At 36.7% G+C, this 27,559-nt stretch overlaps 1 protein-coding gene across 1 annotated transcript in view; it reads right to left on the reverse strand.

The window, feature by feature from the left end:
- ADAMTS16 (ADAM metallopeptidase with thrombospondin type 1 motif 16) overlaps positions 1-27,559 on the reverse strand; it is a 239,429-nt gene that overhangs the window by 135,553 nt on the left and 76,317 nt on the right. Inside the window, exons 5-9 of the mRNA XM_027869000.1 lie at positions 23,186-23,385; positions 20,540-20,623; positions 17,187-17,346; positions 16,029-16,134; positions 6,751-6,888 (exon numbers count right to left, since the gene is read on the reverse strand). Coding sequence (XP_027724801.1) covers positions 6,751-6,888; positions 16,029-16,134; positions 17,187-17,346; positions 20,540-20,623; positions 23,186-23,385 — 688 coding nt within the window. The remainder of the gene's footprint in view (positions 1-6,750; positions 6,889-16,028; positions 16,135-17,186; positions 17,347-20,539; positions 20,624-23,185; positions 23,386-27,559) is intronic.

Genomic DNA, 27,559 nt, shown 5'->3' on the forward strand with positions numbered 1-27,559 from the left:
TTCTTTTAGAAAACACAAAGAATTTATTTTGTATATATTTTTGTTTGTATTTATATCCATACATGTTGTTTTACCCAACAGAATATGAGCTCCTAGAGGACATGGAATATTCCATTTTTGGTTTTGTATCTTATAACACAGAGCTTAGTGCAAAATATGCATTTACTAATTGCTTATTAATAGATGGATCGATTGATGTATTATATCATCTATTGCTACTATCTCAGATATAGTGGGGCTGATGCTATTCCTATCTCACAGATGGGAAACTAGGAAAAGGAATGTCAACAGTTGTGCGTAAGTAAAACCAGGTAGTTTTTCTCCAGTTCATTAATAAGTGCTATTTTTATCATTTGCTACACCTATAATAGAATTAGAATGATATCAAATTAGTGGAGAGAGCCTGAATCTGTGATTTCACTGATATGGGAAACTAACTATTGAATAAACTCTCTACTAATGTAGGTCAACACCTACTCAGCAACTTAGAGTTTTATATAGTTTCTAGGAACACTGAGATAGTAAGTGACATGCCCAAGATCATACAGTCAGGAGTGGGCTTTGAACCTATCTATTTCCATGGCTGACTGTCTACTCATGATACCACACTGTCATATTATACTATCATCAAGGTAAAGAAAAATCATTTTCACTAATGGTCTTTCCAGAATTTGTTATCAAAATTAATTTATATTAATAGAAGACACACACACAAACTGACATAACTTTATTCAGTTCTTTAGAAATATGTTATAATATTACCTGCCATTTACTATTCCAAAAGCTCCTACAAAGTGAGATTATATTATATGAATGAAATATTTAAGCATATAAGGATAATTTGGCATTCAACTTTCACATTCAATGAGATAACTCATAACAAAAAAAATTCTCTCCTATTCCTTCTATAGAATCAGAGAATATTGGAAGTGGAAGGAACCTTAGACATCATCTAGTCTGACCTCCTGTTTTTATATATAGAGAAATAGAAACGCAAATTGGTCACTCAGTGTTGTCTAGCTAGTTTAGCAGCATGATCAGTTCCTTTGATTCCACCATGAACAGTTCCACTTTCTACTACAAACATGCTTCCTACAGCATAATTTTGGAGATCCACACGCAGACACCACCTTCACCATTCCCACTCCCCCCTCCAAAAGCATATGGCAAAGACATAATAAAAGATGACTTTTGAAAAGTTATATGAGGTTTGAATTAATATATATTCTTTCCATGAGGCACAATTGTATATTTCCCAGATTCTCATCAAAATATAATTTTGGGACCTACTATTAATTCTCAATCCAATACTTCAACACCTTGGTATTGAATCAGTGTGTGTGCCCTCTGTACCAGTGCAAATTATAACTTCTCTATGATTTCTTAAAATACCTGTGGCCTCCAAATTAATTTTTAGGTAGCAGCCTTGTGGTCAGTCTGTCTACATCTAGTTGGGTCACGTTTTTTAAACACATACATCACTGGTCCATAATCAAAGCCTTTCCAAGTTGGTAGAACTGGCCAGAGGTTACACTCCAGCAGTGGGACCTCAAGAACCCAAGATCATCTCCATGCCCCAAGGAGGCATTGGAGTAGGGAACAAGGAGAAAGCCCAAATATTCTGTGGGATTAACAGAATTCCATTTTAGCTCTGCGTATTTTTTATTGATCATCAAGGAGTTGAAAATAAAATAATCACATGTAAGAAGTGACTTGAGGATGGAACTATGATGTGCTTTACTACTTTTAAATTATTGAGCTAAGTTTTCCTGAAACTATAGGCCACTGGTACAGACATGACTAATTGGGATGAGGTTTGTGTCTATTAATAGAAAATATTTTAAGGACATGATATGTCAACAGGATGATGGGCTTAGAGCTTATACTAAAAAAAATCCATCCAAATTATCTGGATATTAGTAAGACCAGGGCACAAAGCTTTCCTCTAAATTTTCAGGAGACTTAGAGTTTACTCAATTCTTTTTTGCACTGTCTAAATGCTAATCTTTTATTTAGAATAGTAGATTCATCCTTGAAAAGTTTTCCTTTTACTGCTTACTCAGAGATGGGCATGGGGCCAAATACCCATCTAATTGCTGGTGAGTACACATGATTCAGGAAGTCCACACACACATGTGACAGAATATCAACTCAGATTTATAGAGTCACCAAGGGCATGACTAATTCAGGCTCAGGCAAAGTATCTAACTTGTAATGGGTCATTTCAAATAAAGCAAAAGCCCTGCTGATTAAATTAGATGCCTAGAGCTTTTGCTTGATGTTTGTATGAGATTTACTTCCAAAAGTCAACTTGTTGATTTTGTAAAATCTTAATTAATTTAAGTTTTAGATTTAATTACTAGTGTGTGGTCTAGGGGGAATTAGCCAAATCCTCCAAAGTAAAATTGCATTCCAGAATTACTGCAGGGAGACTTAGTAAGCAGGCTAAAGGAAGCACTTAGCTGATATCCTAGTTGCTCTGAGAGTAATAGAGGTGAACCAGGAAAATATCCTCTATCTCATGGTAACAGTCTATGAGCTGAGCTGAATTGTGGATTGTGGCTGGCAGTCAGTGTACACAAAAAAAGAAATAGAATTGGTCCCCATGAGTACTTCATCAATTTCAAGGCCATTTTTTCCCTTATCTTCAAAACTTGACCTATTACTTACTTGTACAGAAGCACTTGAGACGAAGATGTTTCCCTAACCATCTCTGACAATTACAGCTTTCATTACATTGTTGCAGATTTCGTACTAAAGGTAAACAATTTTATCATATTATTTCCAAAAAGTAGTCCCATTTTTCTTTAAAATAAGAAAAAGAAAAATCACAAATATTTTCATTCTCCTATCCCAGATTCTTGCATATTTATTAAATACTTAATCAGCTGAATTGAATTGAAGAGAGCCTATAACAATTAGAAGTTAGAGGTAAATAGAGAACTTTAATTTTTCTCCTTATTGTTGAGCAAAAATAAATGTGGTGGTAGTAGGGGAATTATAAATGATTCTAGAGTAAATGTTCAACTATTCTGATATTTTTGTTTTTTCCTGATTTGTGATTTAATTGGTGTATGGTAGGTAAGGGGGCAGCTAGGTGGTACAGTGGATAGAACACTGGTCTGGAGTTGGGAAGATCTGAGTTCAAATGTGACCTCAAACATTTACTAGCTGTGTGACCCTGGGCAAGTCAACTTTAACTCTAACAAAAGGTGTGTGAGTACCAAAATGTATTAAAAAGATGTTCTTAAATGTTGCTGTCCTTCCTCCCTTAAACTCTGCCATCTATTTACAGAAGGAGCAACATGGTGCAGTGGGAAAAGCCCTGGCTCTAAAGTCAGGGGACTAGTGTTCAAATTGTATTTCTGGTGCTCTTGGGAAGAATCTCAACAGGCAGACACTGCAAAATTCATTATCTCCATTTTACTCATGAGAAAACTGAAGCATAGATAAGTTAAATGACTTGCCAAACATCACATTGCCATCTGACAGGGTGAGTATTTGACTTTGGACTTCTCACATCTCCAAGCCCAACCTACATTCCACCATACTGCACTGCATCACAAGAGACTGCTACCTGATACTTAGGTAACAGGCTTAAAATGAATTATAGAAAATGTTCATGGTGGCTGAAGGAAAGAAAAACAATGAAGACAAACTATTCTTCTCATTTATTTTAAGAAAAATATTATCTGAAAGTCATAGAAGATACGGTACAAAACTTGGAGTCAAGGGGAGCTTGGTTCAATTCTGCCTCTGATACCTAATAGTTGCATGACCTTGGGAAAGTCATTTAACTTCTCTAGGATTCATTATCTTGAAAATGAGAGGACTTTGAGTCTACTATACCCCACCTCCCATTTCCCACTTTCAGATCATATTTATGTTATAGATAATTTCCCATAATACCTGTCCTCTCATATCCCTTCATCTGGTCAAGTCATGATGGGTTTTTTTCATGTACTTTTCCTTTGTTTTTTATTGCATGAACATTTACAAGCATAAATCTAATGATTAGAAGGAAAATATTCTTTCACCTACTTTTCCTGGAATAACGACGCCAACAATGTGAACTTTTCAAAAAGGTTCAGAATGAACTTATTTAGGAGAAGCATCTTTCCCTCAATTTCCCTCTGGGACTTGTACATTGGAAAGGAAAAGGATGGTAAACAAATCTCTTATTTCTACATTACTTAAAAATATTGGCAGTTTTTCACAAGAGAGATGAAGCTGAAAGAAAAAGGCCAACATAGTTGTATCCTTAATCCAGTTGGAAATTAAACCTTTTTTCTAAGGACAAAAAGGCATGATGGTTTTTCAAAAGCTGAAATGGATATATAAGTCATTCTCATGAGGACATAGCAACAAGGGGCTAACTAAGGAGCCATTATTAGATCACATGTCAAGTGAGGGACAGATGCCTGAAAATCCCGAGGACATTCAATGAAGAACAAACTTCTAATGCCCCCCCCCAAAGATATGTGCAAGTATTTATCTTTGTGTGTCTATTTACATATATATATGTGCATTTGTATATATACATAGATATACATATGCAATACAAAACCAAAAAATACACATTTGATTAATCCTATGATCTTACAAGGGCAGCTAGGTGGCACAGTGGATAGAGTGCCAGCCCTGGAGTCAGGAGGACCTGAGTTCAAATCTAGCCTCAGACACTTCCTAGCTGTGTGACCCTGGGTAAGTCACTTCACCCTCTTTGCCTTAGTTTCCTCATCTGTAAAATGAGCTGGAGAAGGAAATGACAAACCACTCCAGTCTTTGTCAAGGAAAGCCCAAATGGGGTCATGGAGAGTCAGACACAACTCAGCAACAGCAACTATCTTATAAGTTGTTATCACAGGTTATCTTCATTATACTATGCAATATGTGTATATTACACATACACACACACACACACACAAGTGTCAAATATCAGAGTGCTGGACTTGGAGGTAGGAAGACCCAGGTTCAAATTATATCTCTTACACATTAGCTATATAAGTCACAACCTCTCTCAGTCTCAGTTTCCTCAACTGGAAAATGAAGATAATATAATAGTACTTACCCTATAGGGTTAAGGTGAGGATGAAATAAGATGACATATGCAAAGCACTTTGTAATCCTTAAAGCACTATATAATGCTATGATTTCCTAGATATGTGGAATCTTCAATGTGGAAATTCCCTTCACCAAAGCAGATCAGCTACTCACTTATAACAAAGTTTCAGAGCTGCCTGGGGGCCTGGATAGGTTAATGTCACTATTTGCTTCCATGATTACATAGCTAATATATGTCAACCTTTAGAACCTTTAGAGTGACTTTAACAATCTATCTGTCCCCACAACCAAAGTTGAGGGCAGTTAGAACTCTCTCATGATCAGATTGGTCTATAATCCATTATCAATAGAATAAACAAATAGCTTACTCTATATCACCAGCCCTGGCATCCTTACCAAGCTCCAGAGCTCTATCTCCTCTTATAGGGTATATCTCCAGTTCCTCAAAGAATACCTCCATCTGGATGTCCTACTGGCACATCTATCTCAATATGTCCAAAGCACTTATCACTAACCCCACTCCCCTATGTGATCCTTCTACCTTCCCTATTTCTGTCAGTGTTCATCCTTTCTCTAGTCTCTCATACTTGATGCCTTGGCTCTTTGACCCTTCCTTCTCTCTCTCCTGTCTGATCTCATCCAATCAGTTACTGTGTCTCATTCATATTATATGTGTTCCTTCCACTTTAATTCCATTGACAGCACATACTTAGAATATTGTAATACCTTTATTATGCATCTTGCCAACTTTACTCCATCCTTCATAAGGCTGCCAAGCTAAATTTACTCATGCATTGATCTGGTCATGTTATTCCTCTCCTGAAATGCCTTCTGTAGTTCCCTACTGCTTACTAGCTCAATTCCATATTTCTTTTGCTGGCATTCAAGATTCTTTATTCAAGGCCTCCATATCCTGACACTATTCTATCATTCCAGACTTATCTCATATTTTATGAGACTTCTCTCTATATTTTATATTACAACCAAATCACAACTTCCCATAAGTGTCTCATGCTTTTCTGCCTTCTTGAATTTGCTCACACTCTTCATTATGCTTATAACACCTTCCATTGCTTCCAAAACCTTCCTTCCACTAATGGAATTCCTAGCTTTCCTTCATTTACAGCTAATATCAACTGTCTCTTTGTGTCTGGAGTGAACCAGGTAGTTCAGTGGATAAAATGTTGGGCCTGGAGTCAGGAAGATGTGCATTTAAATTTGATTGTAGATGCTTACTAGCTGTGTGACCCTGAACAAGTCACTTAACCTCTGTCTCAGTTTCTTCTACTGTAAAATAGGGGTGATAACAGCCACCTACCTCCCAAGGTTGTTGTGAGGATCAAATGAGATAATATTCATATAAAGCATTTACCACAGTGGTTGGCATGTAAATAAAAGCTTATTCCCTTCCCCTTTCATTTCCTCTCTAATGCCTTCCAGCTGAGAATGACCTTCCAGTCTTGTAACCCACATGGTAGTTGCTTGTAACTCATTTAAGCAGTAACAATGCATTTTTTTTAAACTGTGGCTATTTGTGTAGTTCTCCTATCCCCCTGTTTGGTTGTAATCTGCACGACAGCAGTGCAATGTCTTTTCTGAATTTTGTATCTTCTCCAAATGCCCAGCATTTTACACACTTAAAAAATTTAAAACATTTTGAATCAGACTCCTTCTAGAGTTACTTACCTTAAAAATTTGTACAGATACTGGCGACTACAAGATGACCAGGAAAAGACTCCATTGTGTCCTGCCAATGTAGGGGACATGATGTTACCCTCAGACTTCTTGCACACGTTTCCTTCTCCATCATGGACCATGCCAAAGCTATCAAAGAGAAAAAATGTCAATCACTTCAAAATAGATAACATTTTACACTCATCTGGTGCAATCCAGTCTTAGCCAGGCATTCTGTGATGCAAGGCATGTCACAGCCTCTTTTGTATGTGTTGGAGAATTGTACATAAATGGTACAAACAGAACAAAAATCCTACTTATTTGGACCAATGAGCACCAGAGCAATTCACATGAGAAAGAAGAAGCATTTTACTTATCAATTTTCTTTTACAGCCTCTTAATTAAAGCTTCTTCACCTTTGTCACCTCCTCTGGAAGCAAGTTCAGTCTGATGAGTGATCAAGACCATGCTGGGAGGCAAATCTTCTTTAAAATGCAGTGATCTAGCATCTATAATCAGCCACACTCTCCTGCAAGTTTTCTTTGGGGTTACAGGCACTTAGCAGAATGGTCTTTCTACACTACAACCCCCTATGTTGTTTTTTTTTCTTTGAAATCCGAATCCATATAATTTTAAGTCAGTAACTAGGTTATCTGATATACTGGTGGATAGACAAAGCCTAAGCAGTCTTGGTGGCTTTCTGGTGGTGATAGCTTCAAAGAACAGAAACAAGTGGGTGCAGCCCAAGTATGGGTGGTGGGCCAGAAGGAATACTTGTCCATCATCAAACTGTGAAGACTGCTGCTTCCATGTCTGAGCACAAGGCAGACAACCAGGAAATCTCAGCTTTGCCTCAATCGAGGAGGATAAGGTGATATCAGTACCCTGATAGTTGAGGGTACTGACACATAAAATCTTACCTTAATATTTTGTAGGTGGAGGGGTCCAAACGAGCATGAATGACAAATTAAGGTTCAATCTTGGTGGATGAGGAGAGGAGAGAGGGAAAAAGATTTTTTCCAACTCATTAGCTCTCTTCCCCCAAAATCTATATAACATTTCAATGACATCACCTATGCTATACCTCCTCACCCTCCCCTCAAGCATTTCCACTCCTCTCTGTTTCCCTTAACATTTTAAAGTCTACAAAGGACTCCTGAAAGCTTTTCCTACAAATGCCAATCTCCATGCAAATCTAAAATCTTAGAGATTAGGGAGGGTTTCAAACCTGGCACTGAAAACTTCATATTTTTGGAAGATTATTATTGACTATTAATGTCTTAGCTACAATTAGTTTGTTGGATTCTCCTCAGTTTATGGTTCTAAGGAAGTATAATGCAAGACAACTTTTTCTTTGATTAGTAAGGAGAGCAGTAGGGAGAGAAAAAAGTCAGGAGAATAGGTGCTATGTGGTCTGAGTATGACTCATGGAAGCATATACTCATAATTGGAAGGACCATAGAGGCCATTGAATCCAAACTCCTCATTTTGTAGATGAAGAAAATGAATCTGAAATTGGTCAAGTGACTTGCAAAGGGTTAATCAGATATTTAAAACAGGATTCGAACTCGTGTCTTCCTGACTGTGAGCCTAGCGCTTTATCCACTGCACCATCCAGCTGACTACTCTCTGAAGAGTCTCAGAGAGTGGCAATGAAAGCATTGGGAGGAAAAAAGGAATTCTTCAAATGGAGAAGTTCATTCTAAAAGGTAATTAAAGTGTTCTGGAAACAAACAAACCACCTATTTCAGTTTTGCCTCTATCTTATTAAAAATGTAACAAGTAGATTTAAGGGCCTAACTAAGGTAATTTGGCACTGCAAATGGCAGCTTTTTGTAGAATTCATATACAGTGCTAACAGTGATGTGGGTTTAGTCATTTTGACCTCCACCCATTCTCTGAAGTTCTATTAAAAATAATTAACCAAGCCCAGAGTTACCATATGGCATAAACAATGTGTCATGGAATATGGAAAGGTTTCAGATTTAGGTCAGTGGTATGAAGCTGGCCCTGGTATGATGTGATAAAAAAGGAATAAGTTAACATCTTCTTTCTTTGACCTATATATAAGAAGGTATTTTATGTCTCAGTTTCTATCATTATGATATTACTAAAAGGCCCAGATAGTATTAATACAGTGTGTGTATTTAACATTAACATCAATGAAGCAAAGAAAAAGAAAAGAAATGAGACAAGTTTTCCAGTTATCTCCTTCTACTCTCCCTAAAGGAAAGGTAGCTTTGGATTTTAGAGTCAAAGAACCCAAGTTTGAATCTTGGAATTGCCTGCGACCATCCATGGGATCTTAGGTAATTCAGCTGATCCCTCTAAGTCTCTGTTTCTTTGCCTGTAAAATGAGGGGGTTGGACCATATCACTTCTAAAGTTGCTTCCAGCTCCAAACCTATAATTCTGTGAAATGATGAATAAGAAAGTTGAGAAACACTATTAAGGAACAAGGTAGCATTAGGGGATTATTTACTTAGTTTTCATCTGTTTCAATAAATCAATCAACAGGTGTTTATTTGACACCTCTTTTTGTATCAGAGAATGTTCTGAATCTACAAACTCACCTATGTATATGTTGTTGCCTCCTAGTTGAATTCAAGTTCTTTGAGGGTAAGGATTGTCTCACTTTTATATTTGTTATCTCCAGGACCTAACAGAGGGTCTGGAATAAAGGTGCAAAAATGCTAATTGAAAATATATGGGCATTATTTATTTGTGTGCGTGTGTGCATGTGTGTGTGTGTGTGTGTATGTGTGTGTGTGTGTGTGTATGTGTAATTCCCAATAAGAGGGGGCAGGTACTAATAACTGGGGGAATCAGAAAAGGACTTTTCAAAGAGGAGATACTTGAATCTTGAAGGGAGTGTGCACATTTCAAGAGGTGGAGTTGCATAGGAAAAACATTTTAGCCATGGGGGACAATCCATGGAAAGATGGACAGGAATTAGAATGTCTTGTGCAATTAATAGCGAATTGGCCTGTCTTCTTAGATTGTAGGACACTTGAAATAATGATGTAATTATTAATGTATAAGTAATAATGTAATTATTTTGTTCAGTTGTTTCAGTCCTGTCCAACTGTTTGTGACCACATTGGGGTGACAAAGATACTGGAGTGGTTTGCCATTTCCTTCTTCAGCTCATTCAGATGAGGAACTGAGGCAAACAAAGTTAAGTGACTTGACCAAATAATGTAATAACTAGCTTTAAAAATATATAGTATGAAGTTGGAATGTGGACTTTAAATAACTTTGTATTTTATCTGAAAGTGATGGGACAGCATTAAATTGTGTTGGGCAATGGAGTGACATCCTGGGATCTGCACTATAGGAGCTAAGACCTATACTTTAAGGATATCAATCTGGCAGCTGAAAGAGAAACTGGATACAGGGAGATCAATAAAGGGGCTATTGCAATGGTCCATGAGTGGTGCTGAGGACCTGTACTAAGCTGGTTGTGGTATAAATAGAGAGAGGAGGAAATATGGGAGAGATACTGAGGAGATAGAATTGAAAAGACTAGGCAACTATTTTTTTCATCTATCTAAAACCAATATAGAAACATGAAGTTTGAAATGATATTTTCAGTGAGGCATATTTAGGGTCAAGCAGGAGATTTTATAATTTGAACTTAAAATAAATCTTATTATTTCAACATAAATACTTTTCCCTGGGAGTAAATTAAGCAATCAAGATATTTCTTGTCTAGTATTACACATACTTTTAATGGCAATAATTCTTTTAAACTACTGGGACAGCTATTTATGAGAATGGAATAGGGGTTAGCTTTGAAAAGTATCAGAGTATGTCTTTTAAAATCTTTGCCTTTGGAATATCAGGGCTTATCCCTAGACATCCATACTCCTGACATAAAGTAGCTATGTGTGGTTGTGGAGTACTGTACTGTGACTCTAGGGGAGACAATGTAAAAATAGGGGAGATTATGGGCCAGGAATCAGGAGACCTAAATTTCGTCTTGTCTTTGCCACCATGACTTTGGATAAGTCATTTTATCTGCCTAGGCTTGAGCTTCTTTATCTGTAAAGTGAGTTGTTTGAATCAGATGATTGCTAAGGTTATTTCCAGCTCTAAAATTATATTAGTTTATACATTGTCAATTTTCCAAAGTTCTTATTGCCCTATTAGTGGTATCAGGGACTGGCCATAGGGAAAAGGTTTGGGCAGACAAGAAACAGACATGATAAAACAATGAAAAGGCTTCTAGATTTAGAAATTGAAGGGATCTTAGAGGTGAGCTGGTCCAACTCTGGTATTATAAGTAAAGGAACTGAAGCCCATTAAGCAGCATAATATCAGATTTATAGTTGCAAGGGAAATCAAAGGTTATTTAACCTACTGCCTCACTTTACAGTTGAGGAAACTGAGACCCAGAGAGGTTAAAGTCACTTGCCCAAGGCCATGAATGTAGTGAACTGCAGAGTCAGAATTCAAACTCAGTATTTCTGACTCCAAATCCAGTGCTATTTCCATTCTATCATGGAGACTTGGCAATGCTGACCCTGGCATTCTGGTGGATTGGCAGTTCCATCCCCAAAGATGCAAGTGTGACTGAGGTTAACTGGTTTCCTACATATAATTCAGGTCAATAAAAATATAATTTAGAAAATGGTGTCCTAAGTGGTTGAAAAATTAACACAGTTTAATTCTGGAATTATATGTTGCATACTGAGAAGATCTGGCTCCAAGGCTGTAATATAATTTAAACTGCACCTGCATGTCTGGACTAAGAATCTCAAAGAGCTTAACCAATTTTACAGATAGGAAAATTTAGTGAGACCAGATTAAGTAATGACTCCACGGCCACACAGCCAAGTTGTGGTAGAATCAGAGTGTATCTAGATCCTATTCCCCTGGCTCTACCCATCAGACCTTACTGCTTCCCTTAACAAATGGGAATTTTTCAAATGGCCTAATGCCCAGATTACACATTCTCCAAAGCATGCAGTTCAGTTATCGGTAAAGCCCCACCAGCTCTTTAGCACCTGCAGCTTACAAACCACATGTAGCTTTTTCAAGTGATTTAGAGTAACAGCAAAAAATCTCCTTCTATTGCCTCTTTAGAAAAAAGATCACCCTGACCAGTGGTGGGGAACCTGTGGCCTCAAGGTCACATTTTGGCTCTATAGGTCCTCAAGTACAGCCCTTTGACTGAATCCAAACTTCACAGAACAAATCCCCTTAATAAAAGGATTTGCTCTGTACAACTTGGGCTCAGTCAAAAGGCCACACTCAAGGACCTAGAGTTTGGATTCAAAGAGCCACACTTGAGGACCTAGAAGGCCACATGTGGCCTCGAGGCCTCAGGTTCCCCACCCCTGACCTTGACTCTCCCCTTCCTAGTGAAGGAAAACATACCTCTTCACCTTCTTTCTGACTCTCCTGCCTTCCCTGTCCCAACCCAAATTCAAACAAATTTGGGGAATGAAATATTTGATCTCTAAGAGTCTTTCTAACACAGGGAGATTAAAAAACAAACAAACAAACAAACAAAAAACCAAAACACAAGAATAATACCTGGAAGAAACTCCTTTAACCTAAAGTTTAGAAGTTTCATTTATCTTAACACAAGTACCTCCCTACCACCAAAAAAAAAAAAGTGGATTGAAAATAAGGTAGCAAGGTGCAGGTAGGTGACACAGTGGATAGAACACTGACCATGGAATCAAAGAGGACCTGAGTTCAAATCCAGCCTCATAGAAGTGAGCTATTTTTTTATATTATGTTCTGTCAATATGAAAACCTTTAGAAAAGAATAATTTTTTTTCAATTTACTAGCTATATACTTCTAAAAGTGAATCTGCTTCGACCTAACTGATCCAGTATGAGAGGGCAGTATGATAAAGAAGAAAGAACATAGGACTTGTTTGAAATCAGGAGGCCTGGGTTCAGGCCTCAGATCACTATTTACTAGCTGTGTAACCTTAGGAAAATCATTTTACTCCTCTGAGTTTTAATTTCCTTATTTGTAAAATAAGGATAATTTTTGTCCTTTTAGTGACCCAAGCAACTCTGTAAGGCTGTCAGTCACACAGGAATTACTGGTTCACATTTCTCTGGCAAATTCTGCATGGGGAATGTCAATAACATTTCTACATGGGGAGCTCCATACCTGATAAAATTATAAATATAAACCATAAAGCAAAGGAGAAATAAACCATCTCAGTCAGCCCACTGCCTTCAAGGGCTAACATTGCTAAGACTCTATCTAAATTGATTATCTTAAACTTACTTCCTCAATTCTGACTTAATATATAGGGGGGGATTTTAAATGTATTTTATTTTGATTACATAATTAAATTCAGGTATGGTTCAAAGATCCTAATGAAGCTAAGATGAGTGTTTTGAAGTTTTTACTCTAGCAGAATATTAAAAATATAATTATGATTCAAATTAAAGCTTCCTATATAGTGCAGGTACCATTTACTAGGCTCTGAAAAAGTCAGTCAATCATTACCTGTAATGATGAGGGGATCAGTAATTGTATATAAAGCTTTTCATTGGGAGGTCATCAGTTCACATAGAGCCAAAGTCCATAGTTACTCTCATGCATTCCATTGTAGACTAGCACATGTACACACACATACACACACACACACACACACACACACACACAGCAGCAGCAGCAGCAGCAGCAGCAGCTGAGTCCTTTGAATAGTTTTGGAAGAAACGAGTAAGGGATTTCATTTCATTTTCTAATAGGCCCAGGAGGAGAGGGCAGTTTCATAAAGACACATTTACCAGCACTACCTTTCTTGCCAGTGTAAACAGAAGGTGAGGAAAGGTAAGGTAAAGGCTATAAAGATAACAAACTATGTTTCTTAGTTGTACATTGTCCAGCAAAAATTTCAAATATGTTGGCAGTGTGACCTGCGAAGAGAATTTCAGGATTACCATTGGATCATTTTGATGATGCTACGTTTTAGGAACTCAGCATCTCTCACGCATAGAAAGACAAACTTTTTCAATTGTGTGCATATATGTGTGTGTGTGTGTATGTGTGTGCGTACGTGTATATACATATTATATATATATATGGTGGGTATGTGTATGTTTTTAAGATAAGACAATTCAGGAGAGGCAGAATGGTGTAGTGGATGGACAGCTGGTTGTGGAGTCAGGATGGCCTAGGTTCACAGCCTGTCTCTGACCCATAGGGCTGTATGACCTTGGGCAAGTTCTATAAGCTCTTAATGTCCCAGGGAATTGTTTAACAGAGGTATGAAACAAGAGGCCTACAAAAGAGTAGTACCCAAACAGGATAAAATAAATACAAACATAAATAAACATAAATGAATACAAAATACAAAATAAATACGAACATAATACCAAAAAGATGTTAATGTGTGGTTTTCTATGTCAATATGCCATGGAAGGATCCATTTACATTGGAGTTTGATATCACTGCTGTAAGATTTAAAGTTGAAAGAGCAGGTTTTGATCTGTACTGGTAAAGGGAGTTTCACTGGGAGATCCCTATGACAATGAGGGTTGAATGAAAAAAATACAATCCAAACAAGTTATCAATATAACATATAGCTTAATGTATAATTTAAAGTACAAGAAACTCCTTGAAGTTGTTTATTTTAAAATATTGTTCGTTGTTGTTCAGTTGTGTCCAATGCTTTGTGACACCATTTGGGGTTTTGCTGGCAAAAATACTGGAGTGGTTTATCATTGCCTTCTCCAGCTCACTTTTACAGATGAGGAAACTGAGGCAAACAGGGTTAAATGACTTGCCCATGGTTACACAGATATTAAGTGTCTGAGGCAGTACTTGAACTCAGGTCTTCCTGACTCCATACTTGGCAGTCTATACATTGTACCACCCAGCTGCCCTAAAATACTGCTCACTCTTCAGTATAAATGTACCAAATTTCACATAGAAAATGATGTTGCTGATAGATGATCACTAGGACAGATGCTGAAAGTTGTATTGTAGTAGCTGTACTGGATTTGCCTCAATCCTTTTGCACTCTCTCACCTATTTTCCCTTGTGAACACAGGCACACATTGTAGCCACTGAAACTTATGTTGAAGCCAAACCCAAGATGTGCAATGTACTTTAAACAACTCATTGGCCACAAAAATAGAAATTTTAAGATGGAAAAAAGTAATTATAATAATGGAATGTTCATTAAAGAACATCAAAAGGAAGAAATAGTAAGGTTTCTAATTAATACATAAATAAACATTTGTATTATACATACATCTGTGCACACACATACAAACACAGACATACACAGATACACACACACATTTTGGATATTTCAAAGGCTAAGGTCAATTTTAAGCCACCAAAGCTTAAAATTGCCGTAAGACTTTTGGGACATGCTTATATATATAATATCTGGAGTTCTACAAAGCGAACTAGGAAATGACTCAACTGAACTTATTGGAAAACATGAATCTTGGAAGTAGAACTAAAGAGTAGGCAATAAAAAATAGTATTGATAATCAGGAATTTTTGTACTCGAGGTGGAGAGAATATAAAGGATAGATCACTGGAGGAGAGAATGCATCCCTGCATAAATTTTATATGTTGCTAAAAGACTGGCCGTTGATGGGGAACTTGTGAGGAAAAGATAAGTAGGTTGTAGGAATGTGCCCACTGTGGCAAAGTATTTCGCCAGGTGATGCTTTTGTCATGCTTTAAATTTTAGTGCCCTGGGAAAAAACTCTGACCACTTCACCCGAGTTAGGGAGCTAATCAAAAGAACTGACTTCAACATTCTCCCATGTGCACATACATGAAAGGAAGAAAGAAGAAAAAGAGAAGAAAAGTACATATATTCAAACACATAGCTGTACATTTTCTTGTAGTATAAGTATGTTCCCAAATCGAGAGGAAAAAAAAATAAAAGCTCCTGTTCAATTTAGCCTTCAAAACTTTAGGGCCTCAGATTTCATGTTCAGGAACCAAAATCACTCATCCCCACTCTTAGTTAGACATATGTATTTATTCTAGCTAGACTATTATTTTATTAATCTCAAGTGACTATATTTTTACAATGTAATAGAGCACCCAAATGAAAATGAGCCATAATTAAGCACTTTTGTGTTAATATTTCACAGAGATGTTCAATTATTTATTTTATTGTTCAGCAAATTCTAATACATGGGAAGGGCTTGATTTATTAAGTTAATACTTTGAATGATGAAATAATAGGAATAGCTATTGCAATTCAAACTGTGGCACAGGTCAGTAGGAGAAGTGCACCAAAGGTCTACCCTCCACATTGTGCTCCTTGGCACATCTTCACTTACTTGTGTCCAGACTCATGGGCAATGGTAAAAGCTAGGCCAAGACCCGTATCTTCGTTAACAGTGCAGCTGCGATATTTGCTACACATTCCACTTATGGGTGCAAATCCTACAGAACAAGGCCAAAAGAAAAGTGCAGTATGGTTACTGGAAAAAATAAAAGAAGGAACTATATTCTCTTATCTTTCATCTCCTAGACCAATTTGTCTTCCTGATACCCTTGGGGGAAAATTGAGATGTACCATTTCTAGAATTACCATATAATAGCTATTTTCAAAATGAAGAAAGGATACCTATTTCCAGGAGCTCTAAGGACCATACATCACATGTAAAACCTAGTTGAGGTTTTACATCCTGCACATAATGCACTGTAATAGAATGTGAGGAGGCTGATTATTGATTGTTGATCTGCGTATTTTTCCACAAATTCCTGCTACCCAAAGTCTGAGTCAAAGGGTATTGTGCATCTTGCCAATAATTGCATTCAACTGGGCTAAATCTGTATACTAAATATCTTCATCCTCACTAAAAATGAAGGAGAAATAAAGTTTTGTATTATTCCTAATCAGAGCATTATTAATTGACTTTTTAGAAAAATATGAAAGAGCAAGCCTCCAAAAGGAAGCCAACCCAGGGGCCCTCCAAGAAGCACTCCTGAAACTGAGTTGATTATGGAAAGATGGAAAATTAAAGAATTCTATATTTCTATAGAATATCTACAACTTTTCATAATATTGATTTCCTCCAAGAACATCTCATCATCTTAACCTGAAACCTGATGACCCTGATCTTGGATCAAACATACATTTTAATGAGTTCCATACGTCCTAAATCATTTGTAACAAGTTTGAAAAGATTCAAAATTGTGAAAATCGAGTTCTCCTACCTTTAGTGTTTGGCAAGGAACAATTCCCTGTTAAAGGAACTATTGACGTAGCTTAAGGTAGAGCACTGTATTTAGAAAAAAGTAAGCTTTCATACAAAAATGTTCACTCCCCAATGCTACACCTTTTAAGAATAGAAAGGCACTTGCCATTAAAGTGAAAATACACTGTGATACCATAATTAAAAGAGTGTTTCTATACAAAATGTGTAATTATATATGCACCTGTACAAGTACAAACACACATCTTTGAAAGTATCACATGCAAAAAATCTTACCCAAAGTATCACATGGCTCATTCTTCCAGGAACATATATCCAGTCCAGTAAGTAAGACTGCATGATCATGGCGGGTTCCATCTTTTCCTATCAGTCCAGACTGCCACTGGCAGAAACTACTTAAGGTATGGTCTGCATGGTGATTGATCACAAGTCCTGGCTACTCAGGAAAGACCATAATACCAATATCAATGTTACGATTATTATTATTAATATCATAACAAAACTTCACAGTGCTTAGCACTGTGCCTGGAACATAATAGGTACTTAATAAATGTTTATTAATCATAATGAATTCAAATGATCAGAAAAGTTAAATTATATATTTTTTTTCCTTTCTGATAAAGAGACAATTGATAAATATGGCAAGATGAGCAAATGTTTTTAAAAGAAGCTTTCAGGTATCTCATAAAATAGTATAAAATGAATCCAAACTCATTATAGCTTTATAGACAATTAGAGATGAAAGGAATACGAGAGACCTTCTAGTCTAAGGATTCTCAACCTGTGATCCATGTGGCCCCAAGAGTCTGTTGATAAATTTCAAGGAATCTGTAGATTTTTGTTTTTAAAAATAATAACAACAGCTGGCATTTATATAGTACCTACTCTGTGCCAGGCATTGTGATAAGTGCCTTATAATTATTAGCTAATTTAATACTCACAATAACCCTGGGAGGAAGGTGTTATTATTATTATCCCCATTTTACTGATGAGGAAACTGGGGCAAAGAGAGTAAGTGGCTTCCTAGTCTGATATAGCTAGTAAGTGTCTAAGGCAGGATTCGGTCTCAGGTCTTCCTGATTTCAGGGAAATGCTCTATCTACTGTACCATCTCACTGTTCAATTATGTTATAATAACTTTATTTCAGTATTATTGGTTTCATTTGTGAGCCTATGAATTTTATATCATATATTTAAAAACATTAGTCTGAAAACAGGTCTATCACTTGTTCCAGGCTGCCATAAAAAGGCTAAATCTCACCCCTTGATTTTTGAAATGAGGCAGTTGAGGTCCAAACAGATTACATGACATAGAAGCAGATACTTAACTAGAACCCAGGTCTGTTGCATTCCAGTGTGGTGATTTAGTCTTTCTACCATGCTGTGGCCTACCATGCTAAGCATTGCTTCCTGAAAACTGGTCATTTTCAGGATGGTCATGAGGCATTGCAATATTATGAAGTACCTTTGTAATGTTTAATATATATTTTATTGGTGGTTATTATTATTATTTGCAATTGGCAACACAGGCATGTTTACGTATGGATGCTCATAACTGAGTGCATGTAATACCTGTTCAGTGAGAATTCCCTGCATTAGTATCATTAGGGTAAATAGGGTTAGGAACTGGACTTCTGATTTCATTGACATAGGGAAATCATGGACAAGAACATTTTCTCTATCAATGCAGGTCAGCACTTTTTCTGTAACTTACAGACTTAAAGAGTTGCACTGGGACATTTAAAGGTTAAGTGACTTGTCCAGGGTCATTCAGTCAGTGTGTGTCAAAGTCAGGCCTTGAACCCAGATCTTTTTGGTGCTTATACCTGCTCTTTCTATCCACTATATTAAGATATCACCTTAAGCAAAGCTTACTTTGACAGCACTGGGAAAGTGCATCAATCTTACTTTTAGAAACGTGATAAAATATTCAGAACCAAGAAGAAATCACTACTATGGTCACCATTTAAACACATGGACAGATTCTGCCTTGGGAAATTTATAAAACTGCCAAATTGGAACTTCAGTAAAGAAGGTAGAAAATAATGGGCATGGGCAGAATTTGGAGGCAGACAGTTTCATCAACAGTGACTAAGCTATGAGTTAGGTCACTACTTCTAGGAACCCTATTTTCTGAAAAATTTGTATTTTTTAGAAGCTCAACAATATAAAATAAAATTTTGAGAAAATGGTATTAATAGTGATAGTATTAAAAGTATACAATGTCTCGTGGTGAACAAATGGTGGTATCTTCTACTTAAAATAACATTTTGGGTTTTACCAGAGAAAGGAGTAAACTTAAGTTAAATACCAATGTGTAAAACATTTGAAAAGAGACACAGCATGCTTGAAATTCTTCAGCTGGTGATTTCCAGGAAAATTACATTAATTAAAGTTAACACAGGTGTATGATCAAAAGACAGACTCTTGTCCTCTTTGCAGCTTGGATAAATTCCAAGGTGAAGAAGTTTTAAAACACAAAATAATTAAGCTGTCACTTGAGAAACATTGATGGGTTCAGCACACAAAATAAGACCTTGGAGCTGAATTTGCTCTCCTTTCCTTTTGGGAAGAGAACAGAGTTGGATATTGGTTGGATTCACAGGAAAGGAGGAATAAAGCCCCTTTGTATTCTTCCAGAACCTCATCCATCTCTTATCAGGCAAGAGGAAGACAGGATCTGGTAATAACTGTCCTCCAGCATATAGCCTCTGTCATAAAAGTCCCAAATGAGTCAGAATGGGATATCAGCATAGAGGAGCTAGGGAAGTATGTGCTCTCTCTTACTATTCAACTGTACCTCCTACCTAGTTTCCTCATCATGGCAGACATGGAAAAACATAAAGTTACACATGTCAATTGGGGGTCTTGGATCCAGACAGCAAAGAATATTTTCCTTTCTCTTCTTAGAGATGTGGACATATTCTGCTTTGGGATATTTACAAAACTGGCAAATTAGATGCCAAGAAGAGAAGTGAGTTTAGAAAGTAATTCCTCTAACTTTGTTGATTCTCTATGGAACTCAAAACCCAAGCCATTATGATCTGAAAATTAGTTCAACAGTAGTTAGAAACACATTGGAGTGATAAAAAAAATCAAAAAACAAAAAACAAAAAAACTAATGTTCATGAGTAGTTTCCAATGATCTGAAACAAAATTATATCAAAACAACTAATTTTAGTGCTATGAACTAAACAGAATTTACACCATTTTGGGGGGGTTTCTACTGCCAATGCTGCCACCTGGTATTCTAAAATCTCAAACTGGCAAAAGATAAAGTCTATATACCATATTTCAAATATATTTGTAGTTTTTTTTTTAACATAGAGACCAACTTAAATCATTTGATCTCTTTAAAGAATGCAGGCAGTTCTCACCCTGCCTTCTATCCCACTCACACAAGACATCTGAAAGATTATTTGACCCCTCTACATACAAACTACAAGAAATCAAATAATCCTGTTGAATTAACTGATGAAAAATTAATTACTTTAGATATGAAACATGAAAATATTTTCAGCCTCAGGCAAATAGAGTTAGGGAATCAAAGTGATTATTCTGTAAATGAAAGTAAGACATTGAATTTGCATCATTTCTCTGAGAAAAAAAACATTTCAGTAATACTGTACCTGCTCCTCTTCTAGAAGAATGAGACCCACAACTGCAATGTTGATATTGCCACCTATTGTTCCATCTTTAAACAAAGCAGACACCTGAAGAAAACAAGGAAAGCACATTTGTCACAGAAGCCTTCACTTATTTCATATAACTTGCTTTAAAGCACCATTTTTGGACAGCAGATTCCCTTTGCTCTGAAACTGCAGCACCAGTTTTCCTAGATCACTAAGGATATTGCAGTTAACACCATGATTATATGGAGTTCAAACATCTAGCAACCTCAAACACCCTCAACAATGCCTGAAGTAAAAAGACACAACAAAACAAATTACTTCTGAATCATGAACAGCAATGGAAACAGCCAAAGACTTCATTGATTGATTTACTGATCATTGCTGTTGATGACTATCAATGCCAGTATCTGCTGGCTGTCCTCAAAGCCCAGGAGAATGAGAGAAACATCAGGGAAAACAGGTGGAAGAGGCAAAAGAAGAAGAAAAGATAGATGGGGAAGGGAAAGGGAAGAGAGAAACATCAACCCATCAGAAGTTATTGAAATCAGAAACCCTTTTGACAGTAGTGAGTGGCAATTATTCCATCAGCAGTAAGAACTGACAAAAGAAGAAAAGATGAGACACATGGAGAGAGGCATCATGATTCTGAAGAATTGAAGCTAAATAGTCTTGTATATCACAGTAGTCTCTGAGGGCACCTCGAAGAGGGCACTATATATAGGCAAGTTCTGCATTTTGTGCAGATATTTAATGAGGTACATAATGAAATTTGCTTTATGAGCTCCAGAGGGCATCACTCTATTACGAAAGTACAATAATGGATGTTCACAGTGATGATCTTGAGGCATCAAGAAAAGACAAAACTATTTCCAATAAACTCTATTTATTTACTAAGGCAAGAAAATATGACTAACATTTTAAAACAGCATTTCCACTAAAAGTGGTTGGGATAAAAAGTGTTAGTACTTAAAGAATTAAAGTTCTCTTATCTGGAAAATTCACTTATGTGGAAAATTTTATTTCTTGACAATCTTTTACACAAAATGTGTTCAATAAATACTTTTTGGGTGAATGAAAGAAGGCAGGAAGAAAAGAAAGAATGAGGTGGTGCTGCTTTTACTGAGAACCTAATACACTTTAAGGTCAGTAGAAAGGCATCTTGAGCACAAAAAGGTGTCCTTACATAATAATAAAAATTAAGTTGCATTCATCAAGCTTTCAGCATTTCTGTTTTGAAGGCGGAGAATGGTTGAGCCATAAGACATTTAAATATCTATGCATACTATTTGCTAGTTTAAAGGAGAAATATTTTTACTTCAAAAATTTCAACCTCTTCTTGGAATTTACCGTCAAGAGTATTTTTGTTTTTTGTTTTTGTTTGTTTGTTTGTTAGTTTAGTATTCATGAACACTGAAGTCATTGTGGTTACACAGATTTTTCCTCAATTTATTTCTCCCAATTTAATTCCCTTCAGTTAATGACAAACAGCTCTCTAGAATAGAGAAACCTGCAAATGAATCAGCTCTGATTCACATAAAATTGGTTGCTAAGTGTGTCAATTCTCCTTATATATCATATGTCCATCTTCACCTCTGTTCCCATTGTAAACACCCTGGTTCAATATCTCATAAACTGGGCTTTCTTTAATTTTAGCCACCTAGTTTTTTTTTTTATGGTTTTGGTCTCTCCCTATGTCAACACACCTTTCACACTGTTGACCTAATCACATCACTCTTCTACACAAAAACATTCAGCAACTCTCACTATCTATAATATAAAATGCTAACTCTCTAGCGTGGCATTCAAGGTCTTTATCTGGTTCCAAATTATCTTTCCAACCTTATTTCACACCACTCCTCTTCATGGACTTTACATTCTAATGAAACTGTCCTACCTGCAGTTCCCACATTTTGTCCTGCCATCTTCTACCTCCAGGCATTTATTCTGGTGAACCTCCACGTAGAACATTCTCCCCCATTACTTACTACAATCCTTTCTTTCTTTACTGCTGAACTTATTACAGTAATGTATTTGTAGCCAGGAAGGTCAAGTTTCAAATCTTGCCTTATGGTATTATGAGCTATGTGATGTTGGACAAGTCATTTAAGCCTCAGTCTGAGTCTTCATCTGTAAAATAGACATAATGCTAGCATGTACCACACAGAGTTGTTGTAAGAATGCATAAGATAACATCTGAAAAGTGTCTTAAAGACTTTAAAATGCTTTATAAATATGAGCTAAGATGATTATAGTATTATAATTATTGTTACTTTCTCACAAAGTCCCAAGCCAAATTCAAATAGTTCCATTCCTCTTCAAATTTCATGCCACTCTATTCAACCTCTCTCACGTACTTATAGTATTATAATTATATGTGTATATGTCTCATTTCCCCTAAGGTTATAAGATCTTTGAGGGTAGGTATACTTTTATTAAATTGCTGTTGCTCCAATGTCATGAATATAATAGGTACTTTAATATTTGTTGAATTTAATTTGTTAAATTCACCAAGAAAGCTTTCTTATGATTGCTAAATGAATCCCCAAGTAAAGTAACAGAATGGCAAATGCTAATTTAGTGATATGACAGATATTAGGAAAGATTTAATTACCCAGTTGGCCTCAACAAGAAGTGCTATCCTACCATATTGAGTATAGTCAAGACGTATGTTGTAATATTTTCATGACCATGGTTTTGCATCATCTTTTTGTCAACTACCACTAGTGTTTCCACATTCAGTTCATTATTTTTGTGGGTTTTCAGGAGAGAACGCTTGTTCCGCAATGGATATTTATACTCATCAGGTAAGATGAAAAGATCTTCTTTGGGAGGCTTTGGCATATCTGTGAAAGGAAACAGAGGAAATCAGTGAAAAGCGAAAACTCTCTCATTTCCAATGGTCTGACTTAGCACCTGCAAGTCTTTTTTTAAAGTTATTAATGCTCAATATTGTACACAGCTTATCACACAGTGATGCAAAACCTGAACAAAACCAGGACATTGCAATTGTTGCTATAGATGTCACCATAGCACTTATCTCTATGAGCTTTTGTTCTTGGGCATCTCCCTCCAACAGCAAACTAATGAACTGGGTCCACATATTATTCCTTCCCAGCAGTTGGAGGCATAACTCCAAAAAATTCTTATAATCCTATGCATATTTTGAAAAGGGGTATTGTAAAGGAGTAGCTACAGATACAAATGAAGCTGCCATAAATAAAAGTTTCTTATTTTCAAGGATAAATGTTGCAAAAGAGCTTCTATTCACCATTTACAACATTCTTATATGAGATTCACTCTTTCACACTGGACTAAGTGTAGAATGCATAAGGCTAACAGTGTAGAGCACAGAATTTGGAGTCCATATTCCACCTTGGTTACTTATTCCACATGGCTTTGGGTAAGTCATATCTTCTCTGGGCCTCAATTCATCATCTAGAAAAGGAAAAGTGCAGACTGGAGAAATTCTAGGGCCCCTTGCAGCTCTAACCCTATGATCCTATGAGCACTTGAATGCTTCTTTCTCTTGTCTCAACTGGATTGTATCTCCCAGAAGTAAGAATTTTATTAGCTTTGTGTTAAAAAACAAGAACAAGAAGAACAAAATCCTTTATCCCTGACCCTAATGTGATGCTAACCCTCTGAAAACACCATCAGTGTTTATTTAGAAGACAAAGACTCTTTTGTCTGTCAAGTTAGAATAACTAGGTTGAGATTTTGTTTATGGCTTTTTAGTTTGTTTTATTTTGGGTATGTACAATTGTTAGGTAGAAACTTGGGAGGCAACATTCCCTTCCCAGCTCCAAAATGATCTTATGATCCAAATAAGATTGTGTGAAAATTATCTTTGGATTGAAAAAATAAAAAAAAAATGTGGTTAGATTGTGTGTTATACAATTTCAAATGTGGGATTAAACAATCCCAATTGTTTAAGTGGAAAATTACATGTCTGATATTGAAAACTTAAGGAAACTATAATTGTAGAATATACAGTAAGCAGAGAATGATTTTTTTAAAAAACTTGTAATCACATCTAGTATTATATATACACACTGGCTATACTCTGCATTAAGCATTGTTTTTAAACCACGTTTACCTCATGGGGAAATATTCTCAAATTTAATTATTATATGTTCTAGTTACCTTTTAAAAGTCAGAAACATCATTCAGAATGCCCCCAATAGATAATACTTCAATTAGTAAAATCTTAATCAGCCCATCATTACATAGTCCATGCTGCAGAATAATCCTGTTTGTAAAAAGTGGTTATATCACAGATAAAGATGGAATTTCAACTTACGTATCAGAGAAAGAAAATAAATTCATGAATTGAGATATTCAAAAAGCATCCAATGTTGAAATTAATCATATTAGGTTTTTTTTTAAGATTTCCTACTTTACCTTAAGTGATTAATATCCAGTATCAAGGCTAGCCTGGGGGACCATCAGAAAAAAAACTAAGAGCACAGTTGTAGGTGGGAAAGCAAAGATTTTAGAAAAGGATTAAGTGGATGAAGTGGGATCTAAGAGAGGAGGGGGCAGAATCAACAGAATCTTTCTGGAACATCACCATCTCATAGAATCTCCAAACTGACCAGAAGGTGAGAAATCGTTTTCCACCCCCACCCCTTAAGGAAGATACTTGAGTTATATGTAGATAAGAACACAGACTCTAACACTGCTCTTTTAAGGATGGTAAGAGTCTACGGAAACAGATGAAGAGATAAGATGGCTAAGAAAAGGCAGGGACTTGACTGAGATCCTCCCCAAATCCCTCCAAAAACCTTTTTAAAATGACTCTAAACAAATTCTAGAGCAGCAAAACCCACAAAAGATGGAGTGAAACAAATTTCCAGCCCAAGATAACTTGGAAGGTTGGCAGGAAAGGTCTGTCACACCAGGATGAGAGAGGAGTGTGGTCCAGCACAGACCAGGCCCCAGCAAGCCCAAAGCAGGCCTTGGGGTGATTGAATCACTTGGCAGCAGTGGCAGCTTCCAGACCTCTTAGCCCACAGTTGCCAAAGGCAATTTAAAAGGTCAACAGGAAAGGTCTGTTGCACCTGGGTGAGAGGGGAGCAAAGCCCAGCATAGTCCTGCCAGCACAGACCTGGCCCAAGTAAACCAGGAGCAGGCCTTGGGAATGACTTATTCAGCAGCAGCAGCAGATGCTTCAGGAGCTCTTAGACCACAGAGAGTAAGGGGGTCGAACAACTGTTCAGAAGGAGATTACAAGAGCCTTTTTGCTAGCACTGAGGCAGGACTCTGTTGATTTGCCCATACTCGATTCCCTGTCGCAACCCTGGGTGGCAGTCCCAGGGTGAACAGGAACACTAGTGTAGCAGAGCTTTGGGCCACAGTGGAGAGGGGACCCTCCTTAAAGGGCAGAAAAGAATGCTTGTGATCCCTCACAGACCAGAACACAGGCCAGGAGATCCTCAGATCATAACACCTTGGAAGAACTGAAAATTTACAGGTCTTTGGAAGTATCACTGAAAGTAGTTGCACAAAATCCCTGAAGCTTGGGACAGTGTGCCCTCCACCTGGAAGCTGAGCTCTACTTTAACAAACAGCTAAAATCAAGTAATAGGCTGGGAAAATGAGCAAACGATGAAAAAATTCTTTGACTGTAGAAAGTTATTAAGGTGACAAGGAAAATCAAAACACACACTCAGAAGAAGATAACAAAGTCAAAGTTCCTACATCCAAAGCCTCCAAGAAAAATACATATTGGTCTCATGCCATGGAAGAGCTCAAAAAGGATTTTGAAATCAAGCAAGAGAGGTAGAAGAAAAAATTGGGAAGAAGAATGAGAGTGATGCAAGAAAATCATGAAAAAAATGAGTCAACAGTTTGTTAAAGGAGACCCCCAAAAAATACTGAAGAAAATAGCACCTTAAAAAATAGCCTAACCCAAATGGTAAAAGAAATCCAAAAAGCCAATGAGGAGAAGAGTGCTTTAAAAAGCAAAATTGGCCAAGTGGAAAAGGAGGTCCAAAAGGTCACTGAAGAAAATACTTCCTTAAAAATTAGAAAGGAGCAAATTGGAAGATAATGGCTTTATGAGAAATCAAGAAACAATAGAAGAAAATCAAAGGAATGAAAAAATAGAAGATAATGTAAAATATCTCATTGGAAAAACAACTGACCTGGAAAATATATCCAGGAGGCATAATTTAAAAATTATTGGATGATCTGAAAGCCATGATCAAAAAAAAGAGCCTAGACAGCATCTTTCAAGAAATTATCAAGAAAAACTGCCCTGATATTCTAAAACCAAAGGGTAAAATAGAAATTGAAAAAATCCACCAATCACCTCATGAAAGAAATCCCAAAATGAAAACTGCCAGGAATATTATAGACAAATCCCAGAGTTCCTAGGCCAAGGAGAAAATATTGCAAGCAGCCAGAAAGAAACAACTCAAGTATCATGGAGTCACAGTCAGAATAACACAAGATTTACATTAAAGACTATGAGGGCTTGGAATATGATATTCCAGAGGGCAAACAAGCTAGGATTGCAACCAAGAATCACCTACCCAGCAAAACTGAATATAATCCTTCAGGGAAAAAATTGGAAATTCAATGAGATAAAGGACTTTCAAGCATTTTTGATGAAAAGCCCAGAGCTGAATAGAAAATTTGACTTTCAGATACAAGACTCAAGAGAAGCATAAAAAGATAAACAGAAAAGGGAAATCATAAGGAACTCGATAAAGTTAAACTGGTTATATTCCTATAGAGAAAGATGATATTTGTAACTCATAAGACCTTTCTGTTTATTAGAGTAGTTAGGAGTATAGATAGACAGAGGGCACAGGTGTGATTTGATTATGAAGGGATGATATCTTTAAAAATACAATTAAGAGGTGAGACAGGAATGTACTGGGAGAAAGGGAAAGGGAGAGGTAGAAAGGGGTAAATCATCTCACATAAAAGAGGTAAGAAAAAGTTTTTACAATGGAGTGGAAAAGGGGGAGGTGAGGGAAAGTGAGCTAACTTCATTCTCCTCAAAAGTGA

This window comes from Vombatus ursinus, unplaced genomic scaffold (assembly GCF_900497805.2).
Source record: "Vombatus ursinus unplaced genomic scaffold, bare-nosed wombat genome assembly UNPS02014791.1, whole genome shotgun sequence".
Lineage (NCBI taxonomy): Eukaryota > Metazoa > Chordata > Mammalia > Diprotodontia > Vombatidae > Vombatus > Vombatus ursinus.